This window comes from Geospiza fortis, unplaced genomic scaffold (genome assembly GCF_000277835.1).
Source record: "Geospiza fortis unplaced genomic scaffold, GeoFor_1.0 scaffold138, whole genome shotgun sequence".
Taxonomy (NCBI): domain Eukaryota; kingdom Metazoa; phylum Chordata; class Aves; order Passeriformes; family Thraupidae; genus Geospiza; species Geospiza fortis.
In genome coordinates this window covers 6,920,269-6,943,981 of record NW_005054307.1, presented here as the reverse complement: position 1 = coordinate 6,943,981, position 23,713 = coordinate 6,920,269, and the positions used below count along the sequence as shown (strand labels likewise).

The 23,713-nt window shown below is 38.7% G+C and overlaps 1 protein-coding gene across 1 annotated transcript in view; it reads right to left on the bottom strand.

The window, feature by feature from the left end:
• Positions 1-23,713, bottom strand: part of CDK6 (cyclin dependent kinase 6) — a 136,782-nt gene that overhangs the window by 94,961 nt on the left and 18,108 nt on the right. The window contains exon 3 of the mRNA XM_005418576.3: positions 11,481-11,616. Within this exon, the coding sequence (XP_005418633.1) occupies positions 11,481-11,616 (136 nt within the window). The remainder of the gene's footprint in view (positions 1-11,480; positions 11,617-23,713) is intronic.

Below are 23,713 nucleotides of genomic sequence, written 5' to 3'. Positions count from 1 at the left end.
AGCAGGAATTATTTGAGCAAACAAAAAGCAAGAAAAAGTGGTATCTTCTAAGCAAGGCAAAAACATAATACATAATGCTTTGTAACATGGTCTCTCCTCTAACTTAATGTTTTTATATATATTTTCCCTTTCAGTCTGTGTTGTTTCTCACTGAATGACAGCTATACAGAACATACTATTGTAGTAATGAGCATATGGCTCAGAGATCACTGTTGACATTTTCAGAATTCAATTCAGACATTTTTATTTAAATGCATGAAAAACATCTGTATACTCTTTCATTAACTGCATTTTACATTTGTAATGTTCTACGTATTCTTTTGGAACCATTTCCATTAAAATGCCAATTCTGTGTTTGCATAGCATGTATTTCCTTTGTAACACTAAGGGAGGAGTATGTTACTGTCAAAATTTCTCTCTAAAAAGTCCTTGCTAAAATATTTACCCTGCTAGTCAGAACAGGAATATCTGAAGTTAATTCCAAATGAAAGAATATTTTAGAATGAATCATGAACTAGATGTTAAAAAAGGTAACATGCTGCCATTCCAATGCCCCTTCCCTGCTGTAAAACTAAATGAAAAACAACCCTGCATTTCCATCCACAGAATACTGTAACATTTTGGAGTATTCTGAAGTTTCCTAATTGTAGTTATGCAACAGAACTATCACAGCCTAAAACAAAGGACAAAAATTCAGCAGCTTAGTTTATTGGCTTTGAAATTAAGCACTCTTAAGACATGGTTAACATGTCCTCTTGATTATTTTTGGTATTTTAAAGTTACAGTGCAATGCTTCCTACTCTATACACAAAAGAAGTGGAACATTTTAGAATACTTATAATTTTTATGGCATTGTTTGTAAAGTCACATATTTAGCAACAGTGAAAACTGTTGAGCACCAACTTCATTTACAATTAAGGCACTAATTTCAAAGGGTCCTTTAAGGTATAAGACACTGCTCAACATTAATAAAGACAGAATGCAATGGCATTTGTTGAATTGGTCACAATGGTAAAATACAGTGTCTTCTTGGAAATGGGTATTCTCAAGGGTCATTATTTTCAAAGAAGGCAAATAGGATATTCTGTGGCCACAACAGCTATGATATTAATGAAAACCAGATATAAACAAAACAATCCACCAAACCTTGTGATCCTTGGAGCCCTTTGCCATTACTGAGTCAATTTACCATGCTGACCAGCTATGACACATTTTTGTGACTAGTCAGGAGTCTGGTTCCAAACGCACAGACACTACTTACACATAAGTTTTGAGGGAAGACTGCTTCACTCTGAAAAAGCATTTAAACACAAGCAAAACACATGTTTTATGACTAATCTGAGACTAAGGAAACAATGCTTTCAATTCTTCTTTGTTCTAACCTTCAAATTCATCAGGTCAACAGCACAGGATAACAACTGATTCTCCTCTGTTATCTCCTCTAATTCAGTCTTTCAACCTCATTTTTAATACTGGAGCAATCTGTTGACATAAAATTAAGCAGAAGTTTAAGAGCTTTGCTGAAGCAGAGCCTTTGCTCCCTTTGGGACTGAAGTTGAACCAGAAAGTGCAAGTATATATCCCAGCATGAGTTTAAATGTTTTATGTGTATAGACTTAAGCGTTGGTACTGTATAGCTGTAACAGTAAAGGAGAAGTAAAAAGAACCTAAAATAGTGATGTTTATAAGTCTTTGGATAAGGTTTCCAATCCAAAAATGAAGGACACATTTGATCCAGGAGCTCAAACCTTTGTAATTTGCTCTTTCCTAGTGCCAAACTATTTAGGCTTAGCAGTAAAAGAAAGGAAAGGTTGCTTGCCCACTGCTGCTAACAGCATTGCCCTACACCCACTCCTAGAGGAACCCCAAGAATCCCAGTTACACCACAGAAGGATTTGACCTTGTGGGAAGGATTGGTGCTCTGGAGTACCAACATTGGCAAATGCCACCAAACCACATCTGATTTATTAAAACTAAAAATACATTAATCATTTAAATGTCTAAATATTTTCCCTTGTTGTTGCACCAAGAACAAACAACAAGCAGTATTTCTGTTATTTCACCCCCATTTCCATTCTGAATTTTCTGTCTTCTGGCAGCTGCCTGTGAATTTACTAATAACGTGTGTCTTTTCTTTGGACTTCCTAAAAAGGATATTCTCAAAATGGAAGGAAGCTCATTTTATTTCACTTTGAAACCTGAGAAACCTGTAACATGAACCATACGCTGATTACAGAGCACTGATATATAAAGGAAGCAGTTGTGTAAATGTGTGAAGTGACTGTGGTGGGGAAACAGCAATGCAGTGGTGCAGTTCACACAAATAATGCTGTTGTAGGATCTCACTATCATGACTCATGTTTAACAGGATACTATGTAAAGACCAGTCAAAAATGAGGACCGATTATGGTGGGAACCAAAGTAGACTTTTCACACAGCCTCCTCCATTAAAAGCTCACAGATAAAATGGACAAGACAGACCCCAGGTGGAGAAATTGTGAGACAGTTCCATGATGCTACATTTCTATGGGAGTAGAGTCAGGAGGACACAGGAAAAACAGAAAGAAAAGTGATGGAGAGAAAAGTTCTGGAGGAAGGGAAAGAATAGAAGACTGTGTAAATAGGAAGTGAAAGTGAAGTGAAAAATTCAAGGAGAAAGAGAAGGATGGAAGAGAAAAGGGATCAAAAAGTAGGAATTGCACAGGCAGAGAACATGGAGTTGAAATCACTGAAAGCAGCTCTGGGTGTCAAGAGGTTTTGGCTTTGGTTGCTCTAGCAGCTGAGTGTAGCTGGCTGATGGCCCCAGGCTGGTGCTTCTCTGCAGTTTCATGCCTGATGGCCCGAGGACAGGAAGCAGGGAGGAACCGTGTCTGCTCTGGTATCCACAGGGGTGGGTGGGACAGGGGCTCTCCATGTGTCTCTCATCTGACACACTGAATAGGAGGGACAGGCACAGCCTCAGCTGGGTCTCGTCTTATTCCCTCCCTGTGAGTGTAACAGCTCAGCTGTCTTGGGTGATGAGCTATTGAATGGACTCTGGGGATCACCACATCCACATCTGTAAATATACACACACACACACACATACATACATACCTACATATATATACATATATATATATATACATATATATATATATACATCCATGCATACACACACACATGTATGTGTGTGTACATTTATGTGTGGTGTGCTTTCATGTGCACACACATGAAGGCAATATACACCAAACCACTCTCCAGGCACAGCAGGAGAACTGGTGCTACCCCTCATGGATCTGTGTACTCTTTAAGCATCTGCGCTGCCAGCTCTTGCCTTTTCTGGGCCACACCTATTTTGAGAACATGAACTCTGGAGACAGTAGAGTGATGATCATAGTTTCCCTTTCACAAATAGCAGTATTTTTTTCCTGCAAATATGTTAGAGGACTTTTGCAAAATACACTTATATATGCATGTGCATGTATACATGTTTATGTGCCTATGTATTCATAAATAACAGAAAATTCTTGAAGCTGACTTTATGTTCTACATATGAAAACGTAATACAAAAAAATTTCATCTCTGCCCATTTGTATGGAACTTTGTTTTCTGGCATAAGCTAAATACATCTGCTGAGGAGGAAAAGAAACAAACAAAACATATCTTGATTAAATCAGTATGCCACTAAAGTAACACGCTTCAAATTAATTTTTACTGTGGGATACAATAACCTGCCTATTCACTGGCATAAAACCAGTGCATACAGCTAGTCCAAAAGTATTAAATTTCTCTTGGGGTGGAATAGAGAAAACAGTTTTATGGGAAAATAACTTACTTGATTATTATATTGTCTTTTATTAGCTATGAGTTGTCTGTGGCCAACTCTTGAATTGTTTTACACTATGGCTCTATAATTGCTGTGAGTAAATATAGACACTTCGTAAATATTCTAGTTTAGAGAATCTGAGCTGCATTAACTTGGGTTGACTGAGATGGTGAATGCATTTTGCTACAATGCTTCTTCTTCCAGATCAGCTGAGTTCAACCCTTAGAATCCTTAGTTTAGTAAAAAAAATATATTGCCCAGTTTTCCTAAGCATCTACCTTTGTCACAGTTTGTGCTATTGTCTACTCTTCCCCATCTCTATGTGCTTGTTTTGGGATGAAGAACAATTTTGGGGTTACTGCACAGGGGACTGATTTCCTTCTTAGTCCAGAAACTACTATCAAGAAAGTGATTCTTATCTGCCCTAGCAAAAATCAAGAATGGCTCTTTGAACTTCTTCTCTTTACCTCACATCTGCTGCAGTCCGACCTTCAAATTACTTGTCAAAAACAGCATATGGCTTGTAAGCAAATTTTGAACATGAGTAAATCAAAACACTTCAGTGTATTTTTCTGCCACTGCTTTATGTACATCATCAGCTGCAAGCTTTCTCTTGATTACTTTAAATGTGGCATGTCATGTTTGATGAAGAGAAAGACTTTGGAAACATGAGTGACACTTGTGCTGACCACTGAGGCAGGATGTGCTTGCAAGCAAGTTGTGCCTGAGCACCACCACCATGAGACAAAAGAAGGCATCTCAAAAATATTCCCCACTTGGAGGAACTGTCACTGGCTGGATGCAGAACAGTGTGGCGCTGTCTCTGAGATGCTGCCTGGCAGCTCAGCCCCACTTCTGTACCTGACTGACAATTATTCCTACCACATGCTCCCTTTCTTTCAGTGTCACCAAAGCATTTCACATAGCAATTGGTACTGTACTCATGTTCCAGTAGCAAAAACCCTGTGTCATTAGTAATCTGAGAGTGTCTCAAGGGAATGCAGAGCAGTAGGATCCATAAACTTTTTTATGCATCACACCCATGTCCAGCTCTGCTGAACTGACAGAAATTAAATGAACTGATAGCGACATTTCACTTCCAGTGTTTGTAATATTGCAATTTTGCAATGACTTGATCATAAATCTGTTCTACCAAGGCTCAATCACCTTCCCTGCCCACAATTCAGAATCTCTTCAGTTTCTTAATTTCCTCTGACTTTTTGAATAAAGATGATTTCTGGCCCTCCATCTACTGAAAACAATAGCTTCCTTCTGACTTCAAAAAGGATGTGTCCCTTAGGGCCCTACTGGACTTCACTGCTGCCCTGAGAGTAGAGAGCACAAAAGAAAAGTAGGTTGAGATGTCTATTTACAGAACCCTTGATAGACATAATTTCACAGTGACATTTCTAATTTAGTGTCATTGTTTTGAAAGACTAAAATTATTATTTCAGGCAGGTTGCTTTCATGCATTATGCTCCAGTGTTGCTTGACTGCTTTCCAAACTGGAACTGAAAAAATGTGAAGCGCTCCAATGATTTTAAATCACTCTAGTCAGGACAGAGTGATTTAAAATTACTGGAGTGCCTCACATTTTTATGAGCTCTCAGTTTGCAAGCAATGGACGTCCCAGCAGTCCTAGGCTACAACACTGCAGAAAACAACTATACATTATCATCAGATTGAAAAGGTTTGCATTAGAATTTTGAAATGGTAGGAATTCTAAGATATTTAACACCACCATCATTAAAATCAGTGGCTGTACACGAACAGTAAAAAGATCCAAGATAAAGAAGTAATTGCGAGGATACCAAACTATATTGTGTGACATCCTGTGAGCTGCAGTCTCTTTACTCACAGAATGATGACTCCTCCTAACACCTCGGTCAGCTTCTACATTGCTACCTGCTACCAGCCAGAGATGTGGGTGTGCCTCTACATGCAGCACGGTATGGGAAAGAAATTGCACCACCTACAACACAGGGAACAGCCACTCTGGAGAGTGTTTAAAGCTAAACATTTTTTAATGTTTAGCTGCTTCAGCGCTTGTGCAGGACACCTACTCTCTCTTGCTACCCTTTCACACAGATGGCAGAGAAAGAAAAAAGAAGATTTATCCCACATAATATATCAGTTCAGCTCTTTTGTTTTTTATTTATTTGTACTGGCAACTCTTCTTTAATTTATAATACAGATTCAGAACAAAATCTGTTGCAAGATAATCCACAAAAAATGAAACCCTTACCAGCTGTAAATGGGCACCATTTCACTGAAGCTAATGGATTTACACTTGTTAGTATCAGCTGGGGATCTGATCCATTATTTGTCGACTCCAAATTCCTCACTAGGTTTTGTTTTGCTTCTTTCTTTACCATAAAAGTACTGACAGGAAAATGGTAATAACAGCTCTTCTGTTAGTATCTTTCTTAATAATTCAAGCAGGCTCTTTTTTTAAGTGACTTTTAACTTTGATGTTGTTAAATGCAGCCGCCCTCTGAAGACTCAGTACTGGTGAATCTGTTTTCCTGGAATATCTTGCTTTATTTTCAGAACTGCATGATTGTGTGACATCTGCTTCACATCTCATACGTGATCAACTGAGCAGGTACAAACCACGGCATACGGCTGAGTTACCTCACAACAGTGAACACGGGTCTGCTTTCTGAGAAACAGCTTCTTCATATTAATTTTCTAAGAGTCTTGCAAAGATGTCACCAGCCTGCCTGGTTTAACAGCATGTAATATAAGCTAACAGGGATGCAACAATAACATGTATCCCATGGTTGAGGCAAATATTTAAAAATTCCGTTTATGGGCTACTATCTGATAAGCCCACAAAAGAGAATTAGGGTCACTGCTGTACTTTCTAAATTTTAGCCATCTAAATACCAGAATCTGTATACCTGAATGAGATGGGTGTATCAGCTTTCTATGCAAAGAAGTAAGTATCCAAAAAATATTCACAGAAGCCATTCGCTTGGGTGAGGAACCAGGACACAGCAGAGAAAAGCATATACATTGAACCCTGCTCACTCTGTGATTTGGCTGCTCTGTTCAAGGTTGGAGGGAATAGCATGAAGATTCACAAATTACAGATCTGAGAAGAAAAACATTCCCAGCTTTTGCAACATTCTGTGATAGATAACATATGCACCTGCTGTACTGGAAACCTTTGCTTTGTTGCCTCCTGTGTTGACTGTCAGATTGAAACTTGCACAGCCCACTTAGCACATGTAGCCTAAATTCTACATTTCTGTAAGAAAACTATTGCAAGAAGCCGCAAGTCTACTTATAATGACATTACCACACAAAGTTAACTTTATTCATTACTAAAATTAAAGAACCCCAGTAAAAGTTTCTTGTCCCCTCCCACTTTTAGAGACTCTTTGGTCTGGCAGCACAAGATGACTAGAAGGAACTCCAAAGAACCATTCTGCAACCACTTAATGTACAGCTTTACACACAAAGCCATTACATGCATAGATTAATTTAAAGCTAAGTATTATTAAATACATTGCAGTGTTAAAGCAATAAACACCATCTTGGTTGCATATGCATGATTTCTACATGAAAAATGTAGTTAGTGTTATAAACAACCATATCCATATTAAAATTAATTAGAATCAAAAAAACCATGCCAGCACAAGCATCAACATGAAATGTGACCACGCATTTAAACATGCTTCAGTCCCAAAGGCTAAGACATCAAAATGCTTTAGTGGTCTGTTAACTATTTAAAAGAAAATGATGGTTCTGTGGCATATGTGTCATTCCCACTTCCACTACCCTTATGTCAGCTAACAAAAGTTCCTAATGAGCCAAGGCTCTTGGAGCTCAACTGCTAAGACCATTAACGTTACCAAAGACTGGTGCATGACTAACAGCTGTGTCCAAAGGAAGCTGAACCTTGCATTTCCACATAAACTGCTCTAAAGTTAAAGAGTATCCCAGGAAGAAAAGAAGGGAGGAGACGATGGGTAGAGAGGAAAGAAGGAAGATGTTGTCATTGCTGATTCTGATTCATGCCATATGGAACATATATTAATCAGGTCTGACAGAGGAAGCCAGCAAGTGTGAGCGTGACTACAATCCAGCAGTTATAAAGGCTGAATATAGTTCTCTTTCAAAAGTGAACACTATGTCCACAAGTATTTGGAGTAGTGTTCACCATCCCTCTAGCTCAAAGTAGACTCAACTAAATAATAATGCAAGGGCTTCAGCAGAAAAGATTTAAAATTGCTCTGTGCAGAATAACCTAGAACTCAGAAGCCAGAGCCACAGAAATGGACGAGAGCATCCACACTCCTGGTGACAAAAAGGGGAAGTGAGCATGTCTGCTCTAGATCCTGGGTGTGTATTCCCACTACCAGGCAATGTCTCATAGGAAAACTACCTCTCTTCTATCATGTTATGGACACCTGTCTCTATCTTCCTAAAACACCCTCTGGGGTGACTCCTACTGCAGGGACTTAGGCATTAGAAAGGCATTGTTGAGCAGCATTGAGACAAAAGCTCTAGCTGTGTTTGAATGATCAATATGCCTCATTTCTCTGAACTGCTACAGTCTGACGATTGCCTGCAAAACACAAAGAAAGTTCTTAAAATGGTACCAGTGACACCTTTATTTCTTGACAGGTGGTAACCAAAAACCCCAGCACGCCTCAAACCAGCAGAAGCTGAACCTCCCTTCCCTAAATGTTATGTAATGATGGTAGTCAATTCACACAAAAAAGATCTTTTGGGGCTGATACTTCTCTCATAGCAATTTTATGTCATTCAAGGTCCACTAACAACTGTTGATTTTACACCATGGTGCCAAAGAGGTATATTAGATCCTTCAACTTCAAGCTATCCAGAGCTTGGCTCATTTGGCACTTGTGTGCTGCTTGACACACAGAACTTTAACAGATGGTCTTACAATACTGGCAGTTGTTTTGTACTGTGCTGGCGGTGAGGGGAAATACTCTACACAAATTGTCTGCAATTCTGGAAAATAAATGAAGTACAAATCCATATTAACCTCAAAAGCCAAACTATAAAAAGTCAGATTAGTCATTTAACGATATATGTGCTCTGGGTTAAATGCTCAGCTGCTACAAAATAGTAGTATTTCCCTGCAGCCAGGAGAAGTATGTTTTGCTTCAGTTTCTGTCAGGAATATCCATAAAGATTTTATAATTACAAAGGTATTGAAATATACTAAAAATAAGCCTTGAGACCCTTCCTCAGGTGATCAGCCCTGACTATCAGCGAAAGTACATCCATAAACTGGATATTTTGACATAAACATGAAGCAACAGGGTGCAACTTAAGTTTACTGAATCTCTCTTTTCCTGTGCCAAACAGGATTCAAGAAAAAACACATCAGCTGCTGTGAAAATGTTGAAATCAACACTGATGACCAAGTAAACAGCAATTTTACATTTTTCCTCACCCATTTAAAAAGTGATTATGTACCACAAGCTGAATTTTACAGTCACTAATTTCACTGGTTGCAGTGGAACTTGCACTGTACATAAAAGACCAAAATTGCTCCTCCTTGTTTCTGCGTGGCTTTTCTACTTTATTCTGCCAAACTATCATATATAGCAACTGGGTTAACTAGCAAACCATTTATACAGAATAGTGCTTTTCAAATGTAAGCACAATGATTTCCTTCATCAGTATAAAATCTCCATGAAATGTATATCCAAACATATATTTGACAGTCTCATAATGCAATTTCAGAACAGAACTTTTGGAAATCATAAATACTTTAGTACAGTGCTCATGTCTTATCTTTCCTTTAAATGAAACACAGATCAAAAGATACTTCAAACTGGGATTTCAGAGGCTTGGTCTTTCAGATCCCATCAATATCAATATATTTAGTTAAATAATATGCCAGTCACCTTGCATCTTATTTTCACAATGCCAGTTAAACTGAAATACAGTTCATGTAAGCAGCTTCAAAGTCCTAAGAGGAAAATAGAACCTTAACAGCATTATAATAAAATAGTCTTACAATATAATAGGTACATTCCAGTCTTCTGACTGAATCAAAGCTGTATCAATTTTTCAAAAATTTTATTTTATCCCCCATGTTTGCTTAAAAACATGGTTGCTGGAACTGACTGATATTATACATATGTGACTTTGACACCAGTGAATAGATCTTTATTCACTTTAGTTCTAATTTTATACTGAAAGGTCAAACACCTCCTAAGTTTGAAGTTGTTAGAAGAGTTATTAAAATAACTAAATTTTCAACAGTTTTCATGTTTTCTTTTCCTCCCTGAGGACTTTTGCCAGACTAAGATGATACAACATAATTCCAGAAAGTACTTATACAAGTGAAAGATAATGGAGAATGCATGTCTGAAAACATAAATTATTTCTCCTCACACAAATGAAAAAAAATATTAAAAGAAATGTTAAACAGACACAGTCAAAATGTTGCAACATCAATCTCTCTGCTTCTCTTCCCAGGTATAAACATTTTGTCAAACACCTCAACCTATGATCCTCAACGTGGCACTTTGCTGTGAAATTCCCAGAAAAGCAGAGGAATTGGTATAAGGATCTTAACAACAATAACGCAGGCACATCCTACCCCAGGTAGGGGTCCTCCCTTACAGATGCAGAATATTAGATAACATGACAACAAAACTTCATCATTGTCCTCCCAGTTACTGAGAGGCTTCCCAGCTTCTGTAACAACTGGTCATGACTCTCCCCACCCTTCAGCCCATCCTCTGCAGCACGCACCACACGCCCACAATGAACATTTCTTGCTCTCAGAATGTACACAAACTCCTGGCAAGAAGGACACAAACCAAAAGTAGCCTCTTGGGGAAATAAAAGGCAAAGGAAAAGGGATAAGGAGCACAGGATTTATTTTATCCATTCTAGCAACATCCAGCACTTCACCTTTAAGGGAAGGTTCAAGTAGTCTCTGCCGAAACAATAACAGAATCATCTGCCTGCAGCTGGAAGTAAAGGTCTTTCTTAATGATTTCATAGAATCGTGGAATCACAGAATGGCACAGGGACACCTTTCACTAGACCAGGAAGCTCAGAGCTCCATCTAACCTGTCCTTGAACACTACCAGGGGTGGGGCAGCCATGACTTCCCTGGGCAACTTGTTCCAGTGCCTCACCATCCTCACAGTAAAGAATTCTTCCCTAATATCTAATCTAAACATATTCTTTCAATTTTAAACCACTCCCCCTTTTCCTGTCACTACATGCTCCTGTAAATAGTCTCCATATTTCTTGTAGGCTCCCTTCAGGTACTGAAGGCTGCAATCAAGTCACCTCTAAGCCTTCTCTTTTTCAGGTTGAACAATCCCAATTCTCTCAGCCTTTCTTCGTAAGATAAGTGCTCCAGACCTCTAATCAACCTGGTGACCCTGCTCTGGACCTGCTCCAACACGTCCCTGTCCTTCCTGCGCTTGAATGCTACATTTGGTACAACAGGAGAGATTCAGTAAATTTAGAACTCTGAAAGAGGAATAAAATCACAAATGCAGCATTTTTCACAAAGAGATTATACCTGTTACTTTGTGCTGCAGTTCATGTCCCAAGCTGGGCACCACTCAATTTTGATGCAACAAAATCCTATGGGATCACAACACAGTTTGTCTGATTTATCTCTGAAATACTATCTCCTAAAATCTTTCTCCTTAAATACCTTTATAGTTTCAGTAGGTACTCCAGGCTCTGGAACTTTATCCAAGTAAGCAGTCAAGTCTTGATCCACATGTTCAAACACCAATGTTAACTTGGTCTCTCTGTCTGTTCGTGACATGGTGCACACATCAAACAATCTGAGAAGAGGAAAAGAACAGAAAAGGTAAGTATACAGGAACCAGTACAGATGAAATTGCATCTCAAGCATGTCTATTTAAATTTCTTACAGTATACACAATGGAAAAGAGCCTTCCAAAGGCAGACCAATCTTTGAGCTCTTGATTCATCAGATAACAGCTGATATATCAAAACTACCATCTCAGTCTCTCATTTGTGAATTCTGAAATAGGATAAATTATTAAGCACTCGTCAGCTGTTAAATGTAAAATAATTACATGGAAATAATTTATTTTTTTGACACAGTAACCTGAGTTACTACAGAAAATTACGTGACATTTATACACATTCTAGGCTCCAGTATTTATAATCATTAGGAAAAGAAAAAGAAGCAAGAAATATTTTTGAAAAATACATAAGAGTGTTTGCATGCACCTTCACTTTCTTTCCACAGAATTCCCACATATACCATTACACAGATTTATAATTAGATCTCCTTCAGCAGAAACAGAATTTTTTCGCCAATTCCTCTTGCAAATTCCTGGACACAAGGAATACCTCCAGAATCAGCATATTGTTTGAAAAAAAGCTTTGTGCACAAGATGTCACTACTTCTTTCATCACTTTTGGTCATTCTTCTACTGCAACTTCTTTATCATTTCACCTTGTTGCACAATACCGAACTGATCAACAAACCTCTTCATAATACCGCATTCCTATCTGATTACTCTACTTTCTATTGTTTTCTGGTTTTAAGTAGGATTTCTCTCATCCCCTCCATCTACCATGCCAGCTTTAACCATTGCTTTACCGTTTTCAAAAACATCTGCCCGTTCTTCTGTGCTTCGCACCCATATTCATACCAGTGATTTTCACTATCCTTCTTCAAGTCCCACTTCTACAAAATCCCAATAGGAAACCATCTAAACAGCCAGAAGGACATTTCTTCCTTGCTCACACACTTCACTCATGTGCTTATTCATTTATATTACAAGATCAGATCGCATTTCTCTCTGAGGTGAGGCAGAAAAATGACTCACTATTTTTACTAGTGACAGTAGATTTAAAAAATGAATGAAGTTACTGAGAAAAAGGTCTAGACAGTTAAACTGAAGAATTTCTCATTGATAACAGACCAAACTAGTGTTGATACTATGGTTTATTTTTTCCAACATCATATCAGTGATACTGGTGGATTAATTTTATCTTTCATACTCTTCCTTAGAATTACTTTATTAGAATTAAGAAGTGCAAGACTTCTGGTAATGTTATCAAGTAGTAGTTTTGCTGTTTGTTCAAGGACTAAAGGCTTTATAAGCAGGATTTGAAAACAACTGATCACACACAAAGCCTTGGGGGTCCCTTCTTTTCCCAGAGGACATCTAACAAACAGACAAGGACAAGATGTACGTGAGATCTTGCACTGCGATTTTACTTCTTACCTTAAATCTCAATGTATTTCACAAGAGAAGGAAACACTAGAATTGGCATAACCATTTGGGAAGAATGTAATTCGGGTTTAAGAGAGCAGTATTTTTCACTTGGCATTTACCACAGTAAGGCTGTGCTCTCATTTGACAGCATTTCCTAAATAATCTTTAGTTTGACACTGAAAAAATGTTTATTAGCCACCACATTTTGAAAATGCATACATGCACATTCATTTTAGGTTAAGGATGCTTTTCAGTGAGTAATAAATTAGGAACCAGAGTTCCAGAATATGATAATAAGACTGTCACCCTACCTCTACTTGAAGACTAATCTGTACTTAATTGTAAAAATACTGAACAATCATACTCAACTGTAATCATAGTCTGAACAAACAAACATTAACTATTATGGTAACACAGTGACTGTAAGAGAAAATGTGTTGGCATATTTCTCATAATGACAGATAATGTTCTCTAAGATTCCCTCAATGGAGTGTACGTGTCCTGTACATGGTAAGTAAGTTTTGTGAAAAGTCACAAACCTTCCTGAAAAGTGAAATTTACTGGTATTTGGCTGGAGGTTAATAATCTGCAATATATTTATATAAATCAACGTGGAATGTAGCCGTACTGCCTATAACCCCAACACATGCAAAGAGAGAGGAGCCAGACAGGTCTCAACATCTGAACATAAACACTGGAAAATATTTCCAACTGTATGATTCCTTTGTGTTGACCTACATTCACCTAAAATGTTCTAGAACGCCCCTTTTGCCAGGTATTTAATATACTGGCAAAACTCACATATTTTCAACTATAGCAGAGTTATAATTAAAGAAAAAAAGGAAAAAAGATTTCACTGTATTAAACTCAGAAGCAACATGTAATTTCCAACTCACTAAGGAGAAAAATGTTGTTGACTCTGTTAATTCTTCTGTATGTGGGTTATTTTGATTATGGCATTTTCTGGCACAGTAAAACAAGGAACTCAGAGAAACACAATTCTGGTTACCTTTTACTGAGTAATAATATTATCACCGAGTATTCATATTATCTTTCCTTTCCATATACTCTTTATGTGAAACTCTAAATGCTTTACTGTTAATCATAAAAGCTCCAGATTCTGCACTGGGCCGGGTACAAATACATTGTGTTTACTCACAGAAAATATAGCTGCTACCCTAGAAAGATAATAATTTAAACCATAGGTTATATTAATCCATGATATTACACAAAAACAACATCTGGCATTGCTCCTGCTAATCATTCTTGAAATAGACTGAGAAAGACACAGCCTCTCTATTTAGTAGTTTCCACAGGGATAAAACTACTTTTTATAAATTATATTCTCTTACATTCACTGTGAGAATATCACCCATAAAATTGTCTTTGTTAATTAGGAACATCTCTGCTGCCTACATTGCACATCTCTGAAGCCATTTCCTCATGATTTTCTGTATGTGACGCATTAACATTGCACGTGACTGCCTCTCCGGAATAGGCAACAGCAAAAGGCCTTTTATTTAAAGAGTTACTAGGTGGACACTGTCCTAAGTGAAGTAAATGTACCTCGATTAATACAGGATTTCCATACTGAATACTTTGTAAACACAAGCCCTGCCCTTCTATTGTACTTACAAAAGAAACGTTTGAATTATTTGATTAAAGTAAGATCCGCTATGGGAAATCCTGCAAGTATTTAACAAGATGTTTGGCTGGGAGTCATACACCACCCAACATGTCCATCTGAACTGGAACACTGTTGAAGAGACATCAACGGAGAACCTGGGTTTTAATGTACACATTTTTTTCAAGTTAATTGTACTAAAGCAGGAGCTTATCAGCTACAAATCTCTGTTTCTGTTTTATGTGTTTAGTGCCTAGTGGATCTTCCTATAATCCAGCAGAATACCCGCCTTCCTACAAAAATACTTTGGGATTTTTTGCATGCAGAAAACCAGATGATGCTCCTTGAAGTCTCCATAGTGTCTTACAACACAAAATCAGACAAATGCAACCTCAGTTCACTTTCATTTTACAATACAAATACCTAATGCTTTTAAAGGAAAGACAGTTATTCCTTTGAAAACTATTGCATCTACTGAGTGGTAGCTGATTGGGATTGTAACTGATCCCAGAAAGTCCCTAAATGTTACTAGATTTGCTTTTGAGATGATCTGAGAATTGCTATGAAGTTTCCCGCTTTCAAGTAGCATAAACATTTTTTCCAGAGCAAACTGAGATAACAGCAATGGAGATCAGCCCAAGACACCTGCAAGAAATACCGAAAGACAGATCTGACTGTAAGACCTAAAAAAAATGTAGGACATAATTTCTCTTGGCTATTGTCAAACAGATGAGTAGGTACATCTGGAAAATTAACTGGATCATAGCCAAAAGGAAGACCAAGAATTAGATAGCTGCTGCCAATGTGTCCAAGGGCTTACTGTTATTTTTCTGCAGTAGGACTAAGCCAACATGAATACATATGTATCCCTGTATGGTCACTCACAGCACTGAACAAAACCAGTCCTCGCCTCCTAAAGATTTCTAATAACATGGATTTACTTTAATTTTCTTTGGAACAGTGTCTTCCTCAAAAGAGTTACTTCCTAGCTTATGCATAACAGAGGAAGAGAATTGGAGCCTTTGATTTACGCGTAGGAGAAATGCTTTAGAAGACTGTGGTTACGTAAACAGTGGTATAATAATATGCTACAGTTTTAGTATTTCACAAGTCTGAGCAAATACACAGATGAAAAGAATTTGGTGGCCTCAACCTCTGAAAGGTATTTATCTGCATGACAGAAAACCAGCACAGAACTTGTGTATTGACAATGTTTATGTAAACACCACAAGATTGGGATACCAAGATTATCACAGGCCATGACTGAGGTTTATTGACAAATAAGAGGAGGAGGACCTGAACACCTTCTGCTTTTACTGCCTTGATCAGGTTATTCCTGGAAGTTCACATGCACAGAAAATTTCTGTCTCTCATACCCAGAAGTTCTGAAGAACGACAGTTGGTCATCCTTTTAGTCCAAATTTCAGAAGCAGCCTCAGACTCCTGTGTTCTCACTCAGTCACTCAGCAGCAAGCCCTTTGTACAGCCCAATCTTATAAACTAGGTACTCCGTAAAAAAAATGGTTTTACGCCTACTTTTAATATTAGCTACCTTTTCCTTTCTTGATTTTGATGCAAAAAAAAGACTGCTGACAGAAACTAGTCTCTACTTGGAATCACAAATACCCAATGTATTGGAACAAAGGGGTCATCTTTCAGATGAAGAAGACAATAGCTGGGGAACTGGATTGGAACATGTGCATTAGGAGAACCAAGTCCCACCTAGCAAAACAGTAAATAGAGTTTCCCACTATGAAACATATGACAGAGTTCTTACCCTCTGTTCAGGACATACTGCTTTGTCTTATTTTAATCAGCAATCAATCACCCACTTCTCCAGGCCTCTGAATGCTGGTATTTCAAATGTTTAGTTTTCTTGCTCAAAGGAGCTTTAGTAAAACACTTTTAGATGGGAAAAAAGTGCACATGCAGAGGAAGAGGCCGCTAAATTCAAAGTATTTAAACGGCATTTTTCCTGATATAACATCTGTAGAACCACATAGTAACGCAAGACCTAAGTTCCATTTTCAGAGGCACGTGGGGTCTTCAAGAGCTTCACAATGTAATTTAACTCCAGCTGCAGCTGCCCCAATGTGCATCAGTGCTTAAGGTATGGGTCCACAGCAGACTGCAACATAACAAAGACTCTGCACCAACAGAACCACCTCGGTACTGGAAACACACAGCATGAGGGCACAGTACTGCCTGCAGCACAGCCAGCAAGCCCAGAGTCAGCTCCATCCAGCAACAAACCAGATGCCCAGAGCCAAACTTGTTTAAATAATCTTGGGTATGTCCACAGTTTTCACGGCAACTTTATGTCTTAAATCCTTATTCTCTATTTTGTACTGGGTTCTTGGAGTTAGTGAACATTTCTCCTGCTTTGCTACCCGTCCAGGGAAGAGTAGCAGGATCACCTTTTGTCTCCAGGAGAAACTTCTTTCAGGCAAACAGTAGTAAAGGCAGACTTAACATCAGGTAAAATCAATTAATTTACGTAGGACAAGTAGACGTTCTGCAGATAGATGTTTTAAATTCTGAAGTCACTCATTTATTATCTGCTGTGCACAGAGCAGAAAGAGATACTGCGGAGAAGCAACTGCACCATGAAAGAAAGGCAGCAGAAAGTTCTGTTCTGGACACCCACTCCAGCAGAGCCCAGCCAACACTGCTGCTCACAGCCCACTCACCAGTGAGGTTTAAGGAAAGGAAGGGGGACATTAGGATGACAAGGCAATCGTTCATATGCAAGCTGAGCTTTGTGCTGTAATTTTTTCCAGTCTCTCTCCCTTTCTGACTTGGAAAAATTATTTAAAATGCTTAGCTGTATAAAGGAGGTTTTTGTTCTTTAAGTGTGCGTGAGGAAGAGAGACAGAGAAAGTGACAGAGAGAAATAGATGCTCGTGAAAGCGAAGTAAATAGCACTGGCTAAAGTCCGATAGAGTGGGCTGACTGGGCAAGCGTTCAACGCTCAGTCCCAACTGCAGCCCTGACCTGCAACACCCCTGCTCTCCTGCACTGGGCCCCACTCAAGCAATGACGAGCTCTGGTGCCAGACTGAATGGTTTTGTGATGCAGACAACTGTCTGCTCCGATGAAACCACCAAAACCAGTTTTCATTTTCAACAAAAACCAAGATTTGTGCCCAAAAGATGAAAAGGCTAAGGACATTTTCTCAGTGTGCCACCCAAGCCACTAAAAGATGCAGTTGTTAAAAGAATTTTACTTCAAGGAAAAATAGGCCTGACAAGACGTTCTCTGCACCTTTCTTTGTTTATAGCAGTACGCTGCCTATTTCAGCCCTCACACTGTCATTTCTCTTCCACCTTCTTGGAAGAGGGAGATTGTCTTTAACAGACAAGAACCAGAAAAGGATCTTGTAAGACTCTGTAATTCAAACTATATCCTGCCTTGCAGAACTCCTCTTCAGGACTTATCCTACAGTTCGCCAGTGTTTAAAATGCTGAATTCCTCACCAGTCCATGAACAATCTCACTGCAACTGATTTTATCCAAACTGGCCACACACGGAGCCCTTGACAATAGGGAGGAAAATCCCAGCTGGGCGGTGCCTGAACACACGCCTGTGTGCTGTCCTACCAAACACTCTGTCCCAGGGCAGGCCAGGGACACGCCAAGCCACCCCCGAATCAGAAAAATAACATGGCCTGTTATGAAGACAGTCGTTGACAGATTGTTTAGGATCAGCAATAGATGTCTGACCTATTCATAGTGCTCTCATGTGATCCTTCAACAAGCAAATGTACACTGCCTTTCCAAGTCATGTACACTGCTGCTATACAGTGCTGTGAGCTTCCAGCAAGCTTCCGTAAGCTTGCAGTTCAAACTAAAGATGCTCCCATTCATTGGCAATATGTTTGCATCTGTTGTTTTTTAGATTTTCTTTATAATACCTTCCTCAGATAATAGGTATATTTCCTTTTAGATTCCCTAATTTGCTCAACATGTAAGTAAAACATGCCTGAATATTGATTTTGTTTAATTCAAATGAAATGAACCCAGTTGTTATTCTGGACTTCCAGCTGTACACGGTGTAAGATGAGATACAACAAAATCCAGTCTTTACTGTAGCTCACAAACTGCTTGTTACAGACTCCACGTTTCCGTTTATATTTTGAATTCATTCTTGCACCAGACCTACAGGATCTAAATCTAAGAAGAACACCTCTCTTCTAGGTTTGAGTGAAAACAACTCATCTTCAAAATTTATATTTCACAAGAGTATAAATTATCATTCATTCTTCAGTGGCTTAATAATCTAATCTATGTACACATGAGATTTAATCATGATGCCAACATATCAAAAATAACAAAGGAAATAATAACCCTTCACTCCACAAAAAAAAATTGCAAAAAGTCAAATTCGAAGTACTGTTTGACACTCTGTACAATCTCATATCGTTTTTTAAAAGCCTGCAATATTACAGCAGTTCCTGAGGTACTAAATTCAGTTTTTTAAAAATTGTATATAATTCCAATGCAAATTTGAGTACAAACTCTTGCTTCTTCTAGATTCATAGGAGAACCTAAGAATAACAGAGCAGCTACTCTAGAAGGTGACAGAAGAGGTCCTCTGTTTTGATGCTTATCATCAATCCAGGGGCCCCTGTTCCTGAAAGACCTCCAGGTTACCCCATGGCCACAATTATTCTGGATGATGGTGGATGCACTGAAAACTCATGTGCTGCTTGAGCCCTAATTAACCACCCAGCACAAGCTAAGCCCTTGGGAATACAAGCAACCTGAGAAGAAGCAGCCTGACTGAGAGTAATTCTGAAGGGCCTAGCTGTCAGACACTGAAAAGCAAGCTAAGGGGCCTTGCTAAAGGCCGCCAATACACCTGAGTGCTGATGATGTTGCTACCACTTCCCAGGATGGACCAGTAGTGGCACCACTTGAAAGGAGTCCAAAGCCATGATGTGATGGTGAAGAGCAGGGGAGACAGAGCAATAAATGCAAAATATTTTGCTGTGGTTCTGTTACTGGCATCAAGTATTGATGTAATTATCTGTGAGATACTGACACATTAAAGCCTTGTAAGAAAATACATTTCTATTTTTCATAAGTAGAGTTGGGACCAAACAGTTTGTCTTCCTCACAGAAGGATAAAGAGATGACTTTTATAAGGGGAAAACTTCCACAGTTTAACAATACCACGAATTCTGTTGCTAAAGCAAAAGAGCACAAAACAGAAGAAAAAACAGGACTTAAGAAGAACAAAAGGCTAAATTGGCTAAAGTTGGCAATACTATACAGGTACAACGCAAATAAGCAGCATATATGGTAGTAAAAAGAGATGTTAATAAGAAAACAAAATGAATTCTTTTAAATTATTTGGATTGTGTTGCTCTGATGTATTCAGGGAATACTATTACTAAGGGATTCTACAGACCTTTTAATGTAACACGCTATATATCCATGTATTAAACAGAAAGCAATTAGCAGACAAAGGAGTAAACCACAGTAAAACAGTGCATGGTTCACTCTCATGCCCATTTTTTATACTTGGGTTTATTATTATGTATCATTTCTTAATAAAAAGTTATTGTCTCTCTAAATGACATTATAAAAAGGAAATCCTTGGTAAGAGAATGAAACCAACATCACCGGGAAATAGGGTGCAAACTTCTACCAATCTATTTATTGCTATGACAGCATGGTCAGTCTACATGACAACACAAACTTTGAGTAGTATTGTATTAAATTTTTTAGACCTGTCAGTAGAAGAATGCATTTTTGAAGCCAGAGTACCAGCGTGTAGAGTAAACCTGTCATAGATCTTAACCTTGCACGATCCACCAGCCCTGAGCTACCAAAGAACTTAGGCTGCACTTAGCCTGCAGCATGCAAAGCACCTGGCTGATTTTTGAGTATACATATCACCTAAAGCTTCATCTGCCTTATCTGCCAGGTATCTTTCCTCTTTCATATACTCAGCCAGTCATCACCTGGATAGAGAAAAGTAAACCCCTGTCTGCCATTTCAACCCCTACCTGATTTTTACCCATGCAGTGAGAACTCCACAACTTGGGGCCCAACATGCATGGTCCCCTTCTGCACTTAAAACATCCTTATCTGTACCACAATCTCTGCTCCCTAAGTTTTTAGCTACCCTTTAGTACTAAATTCGTGAATATGGGCATTCATCTCTGAAAACTATGGTCATGATGTATTCTAAGGCATTCACCATAGTATTTGTTTGTCCTTAAATTCTGAAATTAATAAACTGTGAACTGCTGTTTTCCCAGTCTTAACCTGGGGGACTAGAAAACAGCGATAGATGTGAATAGTTATTGTTATCTTAAAAATGGAAACAGCAATTTAACACCAGATATTAAAATGACATGAAAACAACCTTTAAAAAATGTCTACATCTGTTGAAAGAACCTGTTTATGGATTCACTTGAACTGATTAAAATTTCCTGAAAATGGATCAGACAGATCTGCCCACTTTCAACACAAGCGGTTAAGTGGCGAATGCAGTTGCCACATTCAGGATTAAGTCAAGTGAAAATCCAAAATGTGTCTTACACTTTGTGTGTTGCTTCCCACAAACTTGTCCTGCATGAGGTTGCATCACATAAAAACAGAAATGCAGTTCAGAGTGCTTTTTGTATACACATGGTAAGAAGAGTGACTTCCATGAGGCTTTGATGCCACATGTATTCCCAGTAATACTCCTGTGTGCCATGATGCCAGCAGCACCATCAACTTCAGACAAAGGGAATTACTCATTCACTTCAGCAAAACCTGGAAGGGAGCACAGTGAACTCAAGCAACCTTCCAGTGGCACTGTACTGTGTCCTGTCACCACTACCTCACATGCTACGAATAACATCCCATCTACCCAAAAGTAAACAGCACTCAGCTGATTTCCAAAAATCAAAATACAATGGCAATTGCTCACATGGGTAAGAAAAACAAACAGGATCTGGCCAGCTTTTGTGAGGAAACCAGATCTACACACAAAAACATTGCCCTCTTCTTTTTGAGTTGCAGATGTAACAAAAAAATGGAGTGGCAGAGCAACAGATAACTTCATGAGAAAAAGTGAAGTGTGAGAGGATATTTATTCTAAAACTAAAGTATCAACACTATGGCACTACAAAGTACTTAAATTCAGCAGCAGGCAGATTTAAGGTTTGTAAGAAAACTATCAACTTCATTAACACAGCAGTCTTTGGCTAGCCATCATCAGACTGGTCAAATGCCATCCACCTACACCACAGCCCTGCACAGTCTGTGAAGCAATGGGCTCTCCTCTCAGCTTCCATGGAAGAGATACAACTCCTGTGATGGAGCTACTCAGCAACTGGGGGTTAGTTTGAACGGGTCACGTAGGTCTTTGTTTATTCAGGAGAAAGAAGTAAGTTGACTGAATCACTCTGGGGAGGGTACTGTTTCTCCCCGCTTGCTATGGAAGATGCCTAATGACTAACTTAGAAAAGATGTTTTAATTTAACTGAATTTAGAAGATATTATTATTTCCCAGAAAGAATGTAACTGATCATTTTTACTTGGTGGGAATGCAGATTCTATTCAGTTCATTTCTGAAGTTATTTTAAGATACTTCTTCCGTGTAGAAGTTAAAACAAAATGGGAGACAAAAAACAAAGACACTAAAACCACCTCTGCCCCATTCACTCAACCCTCAAGGACCAGCATCAGCCCTAAACAGCTCAACATACAAGACCCTTTACCTAGGCCTCATGAAGTTGGTACATTTATTTAACTGGCTTTGGCACAGATCCAGAATTTCCTTTAATTTGAAAGGGACTTTCACCTGTGACAAACTTGCAGGATTGAGTTTAATATTCATGTTCTGAAGAACAGAAATAAATGGGACTAATAAATCTTCAATAGAAATTTACAAGATTCTTCTGGCTTAATAAATTTAGCTTGGGGCAACTGCTCCTAAACACTTGATACATAAAAAGGGATCCTTTTTCCCATTAGCATGAAAATTCCTTACATGTTTCATCAGAACTACATCTTGCAAGTGTTTTAAGAGTTGGACACCATTGTGGTCTTTTACCCATTTGTGGCCATTCAAATGTGGCCATGCAAGCTCCTTGTCTGTCTTGCCATTTCTTCTATGAAGCTGTCTTTTTTTTTTTTAATTAATTCATAGCACATGTAATGTAAACCAAAAATATCTATTTTTGTAAGATTCTCAGGTGGTGTCATTCTCCACTTAAGGTAGATGTCTGATACGTGTTTCCTCCCTTTCTAGCCCATTTACATGGCACAGTGAGCCAACCATTTAAAGATTAACGCACATGGAGTGAAGTATTCTACAGACTACACAGCTCTTTAAGTATTTCCTTTAAACTCTTGCACACATATGTAAAAGAAAACAAATTACAGATTATTTGAAGAGTTTGGCAATGAAAATGAGGTGTTAGTAGCATTTTGAGCTGGCAATAAATTTTATTCGACTGTTTTATTACTACAGGGCAAAGGCAACTATTTCTTTTGGGGTGTCTTTCAGCAGCATGAGATGAAGGTTTACATTTTAATGTATGGGTAGTTTTGAAATAAATTCAGCATTTTGTAAATTACAGTTTACGTCAGATGTAAACACACGGCAAAACTGGTTTTGATTGTTTTGCATACCTCATCTTTCACATTTCTGAAAGAAATGAGCAAACTGTAATAAATCTCCCAAAACAAGGTCTGGTTCCTGGAGCGCTAAAACATTTTTACATGAAGGCAAATGCAAACAAGGCCCATGTAGCCAGGTGATGCCAGCAAAGCAGGGTGTGCTCCATGATGCCCAGGCAGACAGCGTGGGTCTGGGCTGAGCTGAGGGAGGGCTGAGCACAGCGGAGCCCCTGGCTGAGGCTCGGGGGCAGCATGGCCAGCATGGCTTGGTGCCCCCCAGCCAGCTCCCAGCATCAGTGAGCTGTGAGGCATCTGCTGGGAGCAAGGCAGGGATGGCTCCCATCTGCTTGCAAATGCTGCAAGGACTTACAAAGCAGTGGACATGGATTACTTAGGATCATAGAGAGCCTTAATTTGCCAGGAATTATCGCTTCAT